Consider the following 13,186-nt stretch of genomic DNA (forward strand, 5'->3'; position numbering starts at 1 on the left):
GTGGAATAATCAGACTCTGAGGTAAATAATGATTATAGTGTTTGACAGCCAGGTTCAGTTGTTTTAAATCTTCATGATACATTTGTAAACGTAAATATCTGTTTATTAACATTAACCCACAGAATTTTCTTGTGAAAATCAAATTTTAAAAAGTGTATCTGAACCAACTTTTTTAAGAAAAACATCAGTTCAGCAAAGACCATTTTAATTTTTGTATAAAAAGCCCAAACAGACTTACTAAACAATGTGCATTATAATAGCTCTGTTTAAAAAATAAATGTAAATTAATTTGGGTGAAATGGAAAGATTTGTAATGTGTGAACAGTATATACAGAACTATTGCACAGAGTCACTTGTTAAAACATATTTGCCATTAATTGCAAACTAGCTGATGAAAATCCACATTTTCCTTTTTTTATGCTTTTCTAACCATCAGATTCTGAACTATGTAATTTTCCAATTGAAGTGAGTAAAGCAAAATAGAACCTTAATTGTCATATGCTATGATTGATTTTAAAAAGCACTACTTGTTTTAACAAGAAAAGTAGTTGATACATAGAAATCAAAACATGCTGGCATATTTTTGAGCAGTAAGTATTTTTTTCCAGACAATTTTTATATTTAGTATCCTTTATTGTGTTGTGCAGTTTAGTAATTATTTCATTTGAAAAGCATTGCTTATTCTGGAAGCTCAGGTTATTTTACCAGTGTTTGTTTCTTCGTATTCTTTGATGTAGCCAAATTAAAACACTGCACCCTAAAATTTGAAATGTAGACAGATACTAACATTGGGTAATGCAAGATAACGTTTTTTAATGCAGAAATAGCAAAATGTTCAATAAATTACTTGTTGTTTGAAAACTAGATATGATTGTGAAGGAAACAAAGAAGAACTATCATCAATGAATATTTTCATTGTTGACTTCAAAATTAGTCACAGATACTTTTCAGTAACTCCTGTGTTTCTTACTAAAAATGTTCCCTATATCTAGCAAGAATGTGGACAGGTCTGTTTTCCAGATTGAGTAATAGAGGAGTAGAAAACATAGGGTGCTTATAGTGGACTGGAAAGACAAGCTTTATTTGTAGAGCTGTTGATTAATCGCAATTAACTTGTGTGGTTAACTAAAAAATTAATTGCAATTAATCGTCACTTTAATCACATTGTTAAACAGTAGAATACCAATTTAGCAAAGCTTTTGATATGGTCTCCCACAGTATTCTTGCCAGCAGGCTAAAGAAGTGTGGACTATACGGTGAATAGAATCTCGCTAGATCATCAGGCTCAACAGGTAGTGATCAATGGCTCCATGTCTAGTTGAAAGCCGGTATCAAGTGGAGTGCCTCACGGGTCGGTCCTAGGGCCGGTTTTGTTCCAGATCTTCATTAATGATCCAGAGGATGGCGTGGATTGCACCCTCAGCAAGTTTGCAAATGACACTAAACTAGGAGGAGTGGTAGATATGCTGGAGTGTAGGGATAGGATACAGAGGGACCGAGACAAATTAGAGGATTGGGCCAAAAGAAATCTGGTGAGGTTCAACAAGGACAAGTGTTAGGAATAATGGTAGATAACTAGCTAAACATTGTGCTCCCGGTACAATGCTGTAGCTAGGAGGGCTAAAATGATCCTTGGATATATAAACGGGAATATCAAGTTAGGAGTAAGGAGCTATAGCCTCTGTGAAACTGTTACTGGAATGCATCAATTCTGGTGTCTGTAGTTCAAAAAAGATATTGACAAACTGAAAAGGGTTCAGAAAAGAGCTAAAAGAATGATCTGAGGTCTGGAAAACATCTTATATTCAGAGACTAAAGTGATTTAATGGAGGTCTATAAGTAGTTATCTAGTGAAAGCAGCTCCAATAATAGTTGCTCTGTAATCTAGTAGACAGTGGCATGACAAGATCCAGTGGAAGATGAAGCTAGGCATATTCAGACTAGAAATGAGGTGAAAAATGTTTACAGTGAGTATAGTTAACCACTGGAATAATTTACCTAAGGGTGTAGTAGTTTCTTCATTAATTGAAATCTTTAAATTAAGAACATAAGAATGTCCATACTGGGTCAGACCAAAGGTGCATCTTCCGACAGCGGCCAGTCTCAGGTGCTTCAGAGAGAATGAACAAAACAAGTAATCATCAAGTGACCATCCCCTGTAGGCCATTCCCAGCTTCTGGTAAACAGAGGCTAGGGACAGCATCCCTGCTTATCCTGATTATTAGACATTACATGTAGCCCCAGCCATTGATGGACCTATCTTCCATGAATTTATCTAGTTCTTTTTTGAACCCAGTTATAATCTTGGCCTTCACAACATCCTCTGGCATAGAGTTCCACAGACTGACTGACTGCGTTGAGTGAAGAAATACTTCCTTTTGTTTGTTTTAAACTTGCTGCTTTTTAATTTCATTGGTGACCCCTAGTTCTTGTGTTATGAGAAGGAGTAAATAACACATCCTTATTTATTTTCTCCACACCAGTCATGATTTTATAGACCTCTATCATACCCCCCTTAGTTGTCTATTTTCCAAGCTGAAAAGTCCCAGTCTTATTAATCTGTCCTCATATAGAAGAATAATAATAATAGGAGATATACCAATCTTCTAGAACTGGAAGGGACCTTGAAAGGTCATCGAGTCCAGCCCCCTGCCTTCACTAGCAGGACCAATTTTTGCCCAAGATCCCTAAGTGGCCCCCTTAAGGATAGAACTCACAACCTTGGGTTTAGCAGGCCAATGCTCCAACCACTGAGCTATCCCTAAGCTGTTCCATACCCCTAATTTTTGTTGCCCATTTTCTGTCTTCTTATCTATCCTTTTCTAAATGATTCCCAACATTCTGTTCGCTTTTATGTCTGCTGCTGCACATCAAGTGGTTGTTTTCAGAGAACTATTCACAATGACTCCAAGATCTCTTTTTTGAGTGATAACAGCTAATTTAGACTCCATCATTTTATACGTATAGTTGGATTATGTTTTCCAGTGTGCATTACTTTGCATTTATCAACGTTGAATTTAATTTACCATTTTGTTGCCCAGTCACCCAGTTTTGTGAGATCCCTTTGTAGCTCTTCACAGTCGGCTTTGAACATAACTATCTTGGGTAGTTTTGTTTCAGCTGCAAATTTTACAGCCTCACTGTTTGCCCCTTTGTCCAGATCATTTATGAATACGTTGAATAGGACTGGTCCCAGTACAGACCTCTGGGGGACTATCCCTCTCCGTTCCGAAAACTGACCATTTATCTCATTCTTTGTTTCCTATCTATTAACCGGTTGCTGATCCATGAGAGGATCTTCCTTCCTATCCCATGACAGCTTACTTTATTTACGAGCCTTTGATGAGGAACCTTGTCAAAAGCTATAAGTACACTATATCCGCTGGATCACTATTGTCAACATGCTTCTTAGCCCCCTCAAAGAATTCTAGTAGATTGGTGAGGCATGATTTCCCTTTACAAAAACCATGTTGACTCTTCTCCAACAAATCATGTTCATCTGTGTGTCTGACAATTCTGTTCTTTACTATAGTTTCAACCAGTTTGCCCAGTACTGAAGGTAGGCTTACTGGCCTGTAATTGCTGGGGTCACCTCTGGAGCCCTTTTATAAAAATTGCCATCACATTAGGTATACTGCAGTCATCTGGTATAGAAGCTGAGTTAAATGAAAGTTACGTGTCACAGTTTGCAGTTCTGCAGTTTCAGATTTGAGTTCCTTCAGAACTCTTGGGTAAATACCATCTGGTCCTGGTGACTTATTATTAGTTTATCAATATGTTCCAAAACCCCCTCTAATGACACTTCAGTCTGAGACAGTTCCTCAGATTTGTCACCTAAAAAGAATGGCTCAGGTGTTGAAATCTCCCTTGCATCCTCAGACATGAAGATGAATGCAAAGAATTCATTTAGTTTCTCTGCAATGGCCTTATTGTCCTTGAGTGCTCCTATAGCATCTTGGTTGTCCATCAGGCCCCACTGGTTGTTTAGCAGGCTTCCTGCTTCTGAAGTACTAAAAAAAATGTTTGCTGTTACTTCTTGAGTCTTTGGCTAGCTGTTCTTCAAATTATTTTTTGGCCTTCCTAATTATATTGTTAAATTTCATTTGCCAGAGTTCATGCTCCTTTCTATTTTCCTCAATAGGAATTAACTTACTCTTTTTAAAGGATGCTTTTTGTCTCTCACTTCTTCTTTTACTTTGCTGTTTAGCTATGGTGGAACTTTTTTGGTTCTCTGTTTTTTATTTTAGGTATACATTTAAGTTGAGCCTCTATTACAGTATGATGTCTTTAAAATGTTTCCATGCAGCTTGCAGGGATTTCATTTTTGGCACTCTATCTTTTAATTTCTGTTTAACTTCCTCATTTTTGTGTAGTCCCCTTTTCTGAAATTAAATGCTACCATGGTGGTCTGCTGTGCTATTTTCCCCACCACAGGAATGTTAAATTTAATTATATTATGGTCACTATTACCAAGCCGTTCAGCTCTAGTCATCTCTTTGACTGGATCCGGTGCTCCTCTTAGTACTAAATCAAGAATCGCCTCTCTTAAGGGTTCCAGGACTAGCTGCTCCAAGAAACAATCATTTAAGCAGTCATTTAAGGTATCTCTGCATTCCATTCTGAGATGACATGTACCCAGTCAATAGAACAATAAAAATGGGGGATTTGAATTAAATTTTTTATTTTTATAGACTCTCTAATCTCCCTGAGCATTTCACAGTCTCTAGCACCATCCTGATCAGGTGGTCGGTAGTATATCCCTACTGCTATATTCTTATTATTTAAGCATGCAATTACTATCCATAGAGATACTATGGTACAGTTTGGTTCATTTAAGATTTTTACTTCATTTGATTCTATGCTTTCTTTCCCATATAGTGCCACTCCCCCACCGGCACGACCTGTTCCGTCCTGCCGATATACTTTGTACCCGGTATTACTGTGTCCCATTGATTATCCTCATTCCACCAGGTTTCTTTGGTGCTTATTATATTAATATCCTCATTTAATATGAGGCACTTTAGTTCACCCATCTTATTATTTAGACTTCTAGTATTTGTATATAAGCAATTTCAGAAATTGACACTTTTTAGCTGTCTGCCATTACATGATGTAATTGAATGGGACTTTTTTTCATTTGACTGTTTCTCATCAGAGCCTACTGGTATTTTGTGTTCCATCCTCATCAGATCCTCCCCTAAGGGATGTCTCTGTCTGAACTGCATGTTCCTCCACACCTGTCAGTGTTCCTGCAGCCCGTAGTTTAAAAACTGCTTTATTACCTTTTTAATTTTAAATGCCAGCAGTCTGGTTCCATTTTGGTTTAGGTGAAGCCCCTCCTTCCTGTATAGGCTCCCCTTTTCCCAAAAGTTTCCCAAGTTCCTAATAAATTGAAACCACTCCTCCCTACACCATCATCTTATCTACGCATTGAGACCCTGCAGTTCTGCCTGTCTGTCTGGCCCTGCGTTTGGAACTGCAAACATTTCAGAGAATGCTACCATGGAGGTCTTGGACTTCAATCTCTTACCTAGCAGTATAAGATGGTATGTTTTTCTAACACCTGTGCTATAGCTCAGTCAGAGTGAATGTGCTTGATGCAGAAATCGCTGCATGAGTGTCTCTGGCCTGCGCTCGGCAGGAAGTCAGACTAGACGATCATAATAATCCCTTCACACCTTGAAAATATATGAATCTGTAACTATGTGGCAGCTGGTGCTGCCAGCATGGGTGAGATTTTCACATAGTGGATATAAAATGAGTATGAGGATGATTGGTGCTCCCAGTCCCACAGATATCTGGAGTTGGACTAATTCTCCCTCCTTTTCTTGTGAATATGGCATCAACTTCACCAAAGGAGGAGGCTGGATTTGCAGAGACCTACAGGCACTTGCACAAGGCCCGGGAATTGTTTCATGCAGTGGCTGTGCAGGATACCATGGCTTTCTTTAGGTCTGGAAATGAGGTTAGCCAGCGGGCCTAGGAAATGTTAGGATGCCCTGGATCTGTGTACTGAAAGAGTGGGAAACTGGTGACATCCTGCAGCAGCAGTTGTCTTAAATCCTCACCTCTTTTCACTGCTACCGGGACAGGTTACTTTTGGATCTTAGGTTCAATAAAGTTATAGAAACTTAGCCAAAAAAGATAATTCCTGTCCTCACTGGTGCCTATTATTTGCATTGTTTGCTATTTAAAAAATAAATGCATAAATAATTAACTGTTTGCAGTATTAGTCAACCAAATTGACAATTATTTGAATTACTGATTTACATATTTGAGGAAGCCGTGTGGGAAATTTGCATTAATCTGCTTAGTTTCCATGATGGCACAGTATCCTAAACCTGAGACATTTTAAATGAACTATTAGACTGAAAAGAAACATGCGTTTGTTTTTAAAACAACACCCTATAATACTATGTTTTATATTTGCACAGGTACTTGTACATTTTTTAAATCACCTAAACACGTGTATCTTTTATTTTAAGCTTATTCTCAACCAGTGGATAACCATATCAGTCCAGCTTCCTACTTGGCACAATCTTTGCCACCATCATCACCAGGAAGATATTCCCCAATTCCCAAGGGAATGGTTGGAGATGATGAGATAACCAGGTAAGTAGTGATTAATCCAAGTTTAACTGATCAGTTCAGGTTAGTTAATCGGGAAAGTTAGCATTTTACATGTAAATGATCAAAATGTCAGTGTGAGATATTTTAAGAAATAAATGTAAATCTAAAAATATTTTTAATACTAGTGAATATTTCCATAAGACCTATCAATTGTTTTGCTGATTTATTCTAGTTGTGTTCAGTAATACTGCTATGGTTGTGTCCATACTGATTGCATTCAGCCTAAAGTATACAAGGTCCCCCTCTCCAAAACTGGATTATATATTGTGCCCACTTAGTATGTGGTTTCCACTGTGGAATTAAGATGGCACTGCTTTTAGTGTACCATTCACCCTGCTGCATTGCCAAGTCACGTGGTGAGCTGACCGAATTTCTCACTATATTAGTATTGGAAACACAGAGATTGGTTATGTTGAATTTGCATGTAGATGATGAATTTTCTGAAGCAGCTCAAGTTTTCATGGCCACCCTGCTGACTATGGGCTTATCCCAGATAGGTACTGGCTCAACTCAGACAGATGGCCACACTTAAGATTTGGGTTTTGGGTTGGAACTGGAGGCTCAGTGGTTGGTTTGTTGGTTGATTGTATTACCATAGCACCTGGGCACTAGATAAACAGAACAAAAAGACAGTCACTTTCCCTAGAAAGCTTACATTTGTCATAAAGTGATCGTTCCCTCCTGTGGTTTGAGGCTGGGGTTCATCTCTCCTGTCAGGGTGAGGGAGCTGTTCTAATGGTCTACTCTCAAAGATTAATGGGCCCAAAAAGGTTCCAGAGGGCTCTGAGGGTGAATCTTGTTCCACCAGCAGCGTTTTTCAAATGCGGCCACTGTGGCCGCAAGCAGCTGCCAGAGGCTTTTCTTGCAGACACAGCCTCCTAGTGAGAGGAAGTTGTGGTCCCCCCTCTGGGGTCGCCTGGAGGGGTTGGGCCCTACTCCCCTCTGGAGCCACAGACACCAGAGGAGCAGACAGCCAGTGTGAGTTCCCCACCTTCCCGGGGGTTGTGGGGCTCAGACTTTTGGCTTCAGTCCTGTGGGGGGTGAGCGGCAGGCTCCCGGGTTTCAAGCACAGCAGCAGACTCTGGGCTCACCACCACCCTGATCACCCCCCGTCCCTGCTGCTTCCCTACCAACCTCCCCATCCAAGGCTTATTTTGTCACTCGGCTTGACAGGGCTTAATAAGTCTACTGTGAAAAGTGATATTTGTATGTATGTTAATATCACTTTTCACTGCCTCCCAGCTAGCTAGCAAGTATGCTGCAGGGGAAAGTGATATTAACAAACATACAAATATCACTTTTCACAGCAGCAGACTTACTAGCTAGCAAGGATAAAAAAAAAAAGCAACCAAAAAAGCAAAAGAGAGAACAACAAAAGACAAGAACATGCAAAGCACCTTATTTGTGTTTCTCTTCTGTTTAGGTCCAGTAAAGAATAGAAACAACTGTACATGATTTTTTTTATTGAGTCTGGAGGGAAAAACCCTGACTGAAGCTATCAGTATGATTTGAGCATGTATATGTGCATATTTATTTGTTTTTCCTACAGTTTGTTAAGTATGTTAGGAAAAATTGTCATAGCAGCCACCATCAAGAGTTGGTGGCCGCATTCTGAAGCCACCAAAAGATTTGTTGTGAGAACCCCTAACAGACCCAATCCCTCAGTACTTTGGTACAACATTATCGTACATTTCTATCCTGCAGCTTTGAAGAAGTGGCCTGTAGATGCCCTCTTTGCCAACATCATTTTCACAGGTCACTTTGGTGTACAGGTGATGTGCAACAAATGAGGGAAGAGGTGAGGGAGTACACTAGTACACTGGTGGTGGAAATGTTGTGCAGAGGCTGAACAGCTGCACTATAAATATTTTTAACTTTTATGTTGTGGCTGTGCAGAAGGCAAATAAAAAGTTATTTTTTCTCCCACACAGAAGCCACAAAAGCTCAGGCAGCAGATTTGTTTCAGGTGGCAGGACTGATAAATCCTGACTGTCTCAGCTCAGTCTGAGTCCTTCCTCATGTAATTCTGCAAACAAAATGGATCAGATTAAGAGCAGGAGGTCTGCTTCTATGGTGGGAGAGCAAGGGCTTGAGAGAACAAGATCCTCATATTCAGTAAAAGAGTTTGTCACTGATATTTGCTCATGTATTGTTGGTGTTGAGAGGCCTTCGTCCCACAACCTGTGCTTTGAATCCAACCTTCTTGGCTGATGAGGGTTAGTGGGGATGTATTGGGTCCCTTGCTTGTGGAGACTGGCAACTCTTGCTTTAAAAGGGGTTGGCTTCTTATTGCTTTGAAGGATGCATTAGTGTGGTATTTGCTTGAGAAGTCATTGCAAGATGGTAACAATCAAGCTAATTATCAACCTGTATCACATCTTCCCTTGGGTAAGATTGTGGAGAAGATTGTAGCAAGACAACTCTCACAGTATCCATGTGCCTTGGATCTCGTTGACCCTTGTCAATGGGGATATACACCTGGCTGTAGCCCAGAGACTGTGCTGGTTGAAGATCAGATGTCCATGCTGGTGGTATAAAATGTGTCAGCTGCCTTCAATACTGTTGAACCCAAAGTTTTACTGTCTCACTTGTGGACTCTGGCAGAAGTGGATGGGGCTGCTCTTTGATGGCTTCGTTCTTTTATTTCTGAGAGATCTCAGTGAGAAGTTATGGGCAATTGCTCCTCCTCCAAAAGTCCTCAGTTGCGGTGTCCTGGTTGTTGCCATTATGCCTCCTGTTCAATGTATATGTGAGACCATTAGGAGGGTTAGTAAGCAGGCATGGAGTGCAATGTTTTCAGTATGCTGATTAGAGCCAACGATATGTCTGTATCTTGTCCAACTTGGATGATGTACTTCAGCACATTAAGCAGTGTCTTGCGGAAACTGGTGTGTGGGTGAGCGTGAAGTGGTTGAGGCTCAACCCAGACAAGACTGAAGTGATGGTGAGTTGGGGGAAGTAACTAGAAGAGTTGGCAGAGGTAATAATAGTCCCTTTGACTGAAGGAGTATGTCTGCTGTTAATTACTAAGGTTTTCAATTTAGGGGTGATATTAGACCCCCATCTGCTGTTTTTACAGGCATGTAAACAGTCAACTTTTTACCATCTGGCAAGAAGATAAGACCCTTCTTTTTGAGTGCAGACCTTGTCACTGTTGTTCATGCATTTCTTACCACACGTTGGAGTTGTTGCAATGTGCTGTACATGGAGCTACACATTGAAATTAGTTGGAGATCTAAGCTAGTGGAGAATGCAGCAACTTGCCTACTGACTGCAGATTGCACCATTGACCTCTGGATGGAGTTTAAGGAGTTGGTTATGATCTGTAAAGGCCTGAGTGGTCTGGGACTGGACTACTGATGCCCTGACCTGCTCTAACTTGATCCTCCTGTTTATAACATATGGAGATAAGCCTATCTCACAGAACTGGAAGGGACCCTGAAAGGTCATTGGGTCCAGCCCCCTGCCTTCACTAGGAGGACCAAGTACTGATTTTTGCCCCAGATCCCTAAGCAGCCTTTTCAAGGATTGAACTCACAACCCTGGGTTTAGCAGGCCAGTGCTCAAACCAATGAGCTATCCCTCCCCCCCAGTTTAAATCTGCTAGAATTCTTTGAGGGGGTCAACAAGCATGTGGGCAAGGGGGATCCAGTGGATATAGTGTACTTAGATTTTCAGAAAGCCTCTCACAAGGTCTCTCACCAAAGGCTCTTAAGCAAAGTAAGCTGTCATGGGATAAGAGGGAAGGTCCCCTCATTCGTAGATTGGCAACTGGTGAAAAGATAGGAAACAAAGGGTAGGAATAAATGATCAGTTTTCAGAACGGAGAGCGATAAATAGTGGTGTTACCCAGAGGTCTGTACTGGGCCCAGTCCTATTCAAAGTATTCATAAATGATCTGGAAAAAGGGATAAACAGTGAGGTGGCAAAATGTACAGATAATGCAAAACTACTGGAGATAGTTACGTCCCAGGAAGACTGTGAAGAGCTACCAAAGGATCTCTCAGAACTGGGTGACTGAGCAACAAAATGGCAGATGACATTCAATGTTGATAAATGCAAAGTAATGCACATTGGGAAACATAATGCCAACTATACATATAAAATTATGGGGTCTAAATTAGCTGTTACCACTGAGAAAGAGATCTTGGAGTCATTGTGGATAGTTCTCTGAAAATATCCACTCAGTGTGCAGTGGCAGCCAAAAAAGCAAACAGAATGTTGAGAATCATTAAGAAAAGGATAGATAATAAGACAGAAAATATCATATTACCGCTATATAAATCCCTGGTACATTCACATCTTGAATACTGTGTGCAGCTGTGGTCGCCCTATCTCAAAAAAGAGAATTGGAAAAGATTCAGAAAAGGGTAACAAAAATGATTAGGGATATGGAACAGTTTCCGTATGAGAAGAGATTAATAAGACTGAGACTTGTCAGCTTGGAAAAGAGATAACTAAGGGGGGTATGATAGAGGTCTATAAAATCATGACTGGTGTGGAGAAAGTAAATAAGGATGTTATTTACTCCTTTTCATAACACAAAAACTAGGGGTCATCGCCAATTAAATTAATAAGCAGCAAGTTTAAAACAAACAAAAGGAAGGTTTTTTTCACACAACGTACAGTCAGTCTGTGGAACTCTTTGCCAGGGGATGTTGTGAAGACCAAGGCTGTAATGGGGTCCAAACAAGAACTAGATAAGTTCATGGAGGCTATTAGCCAGGATAGGCAGGGATGGTGTCCCTAGCCTCTGTTTACCAAAAGCTGGGAATGGCCGACGGGGTGATGATCACTGTTCTGTTCATTCCTTTGAAGCACCTGGCTTTGGCCTCTGTTGGAAGACAAGATACTGGGCTAGATGGACCTTTGGTCTGACCCAATATGGCCACTCTTAGGTTCTTAAAAAGAAGGGATCTTGCTTCCTCCTTTTTTTCAGTTTGGTGACCTTCCAGGCAGACTGCAAAAAATGTTTGTGTAGTAGTGTTTGGAGAAGGCTTAGGGTGTTCTTCCTCGATAATGAAGGCGTTGGAAGGAGCTTTTATAGGTGGCTGGCTGAGCTTCTACTGAATTAATCATTTAATGCTGCTGCTGCTGCTACTTATATTGTGTTAATGTGTGTGAGGGCACTTAGAGCCTTAGGTCTATTTGCAGTTTTAAAAATATAAATAAATATATATGGTAATTAAGGATCATTCATTGCTGACTGTACAAGTCCTTGAGCTCAGGATTAGTAATTTGCTCTCACAAAAATTACTCTGAAGTGAGACTCAGTATACATGGTCTTAGGCTAGGTGCAATTTTTACACATTGACTTACAAAATGATTTGTTTATTTCTTTACTGAAATTTTAAAAAAATAAATGAGGGACACTTATTAAAAGAATTGTTTATCCACTTCCAAATTGAGGAATTCAGAAATATTTTTTGTCTTCCTTCTTTATGGCAGATTCCCATTAGAGACCTTATAACTGGATTTTGACTCCTTTTTGTTAAAGGAAAAAAGTTCCCTTTCTGCTGCAACAGATTATAGACATTTACCCACAGATTTGTTCTATTAATTTAAACCAGGGTGAGTCTGCATATGAATTCCATATATCTACTTCTAACTGATTTAATAATAAAAACACTCATAATTTTTATACCATTTCTGGACAGTTTAACCACCTTTAGTTACTATAGTTCCAGACTTTTTAAAGAAACAGGCACAATCCGCTTGACGTTTAGCAATTTCCGTAAATGAGTTAAAAGTTGCTTCAGATATCTGAGTTATAATTTTTACAATCACATTTTCCTACTGACTACACACAAAGTGCTAGACTAGTACTATACAGCATTAGTATAGCAAATGTTAAACAGATTAATTACTGACTGGCAGATCTCCAAAATTAATTGTCAGTGGGGAATCATCAAATGAAGGGGTTTCTATTGAGGTCTGTTGTAATAATTTGGAAATTAATAGAACAGGTTTTTCAGGGTTTGGTTCATTCAATGTGATTTGGATACCCTGGTGAGATGGGTCCATTCAAACAAAATGCACTTTGATACAACCAAATGCAAGGTCATAAATATATGAGCAAAGAATGTAGACCAGGGGTTGGCAACCTTTCAGAAGTGCTGTGCCGAGTCTTCATTTATCCATTCTGATTTAAGGTTTTGTTCCAGGAATACATTTTAATTTTTTCAGAAGGTCTCCTTGTAGAAGTCTATAATATATAACTATATAATATAACTATAATATATAACTATAAACTATTGTTGTATGTAAAGTTAATAATGTTTCAAAATGTTTAAGAAGCTTCATTTAAAATTAAATTAAAATGCAGAACCCTCCAGACCGGTAGCCAGGATCCAGGCAGTGTCAGTGCCACTGAAAATCAGCTTACGTGCCGCCTTCGGCACCTGTGCCATAGGTTGCCTACCCCTGATGTAGACCATACTACAGATTGAGGGACTGTATCCTGAGTTTCCAGTGTGATATGGTGGCAAAACTGATTAATGTGATTTATGGATGTATAAACAGAGGAGTTAGGGCAGGAGTGGGCAAACTTTTTGGC

The 13,186-nt window shown here is 39.7% G+C and overlaps 1 protein-coding gene across 29 annotated transcripts in view; it reads left to right on the forward strand.

Moving 5' to 3' along the window:
- The window catches only part of DLG1 (discs large MAGUK scaffold protein 1), a 443,566-nt gene that overhangs the window by 315,242 nt on the left and 115,138 nt on the right, over positions 1-13,186 (forward strand). For all 29 annotated transcript variants that reach the window (XM_050963879.1, XM_050963878.1, XM_050963880.1 and 26 more), the window contains one exon: positions 6,486-6,612. In XM_050963879.1, the coding sequence (XP_050819836.1) occupies positions 6,486-6,612 (127 nt within the window). The remainder of the gene's footprint in view (positions 1-6,485; positions 6,613-13,186) is intronic.

Source organism: Gopherus flavomarginatus, chromosome 8, assembly GCF_025201925.1.
Source record: "Gopherus flavomarginatus isolate rGopFla2 chromosome 8, rGopFla2.mat.asm, whole genome shotgun sequence".
Taxonomy (NCBI): domain Eukaryota; kingdom Metazoa; phylum Chordata; order Testudines; family Testudinidae; genus Gopherus; species Gopherus flavomarginatus.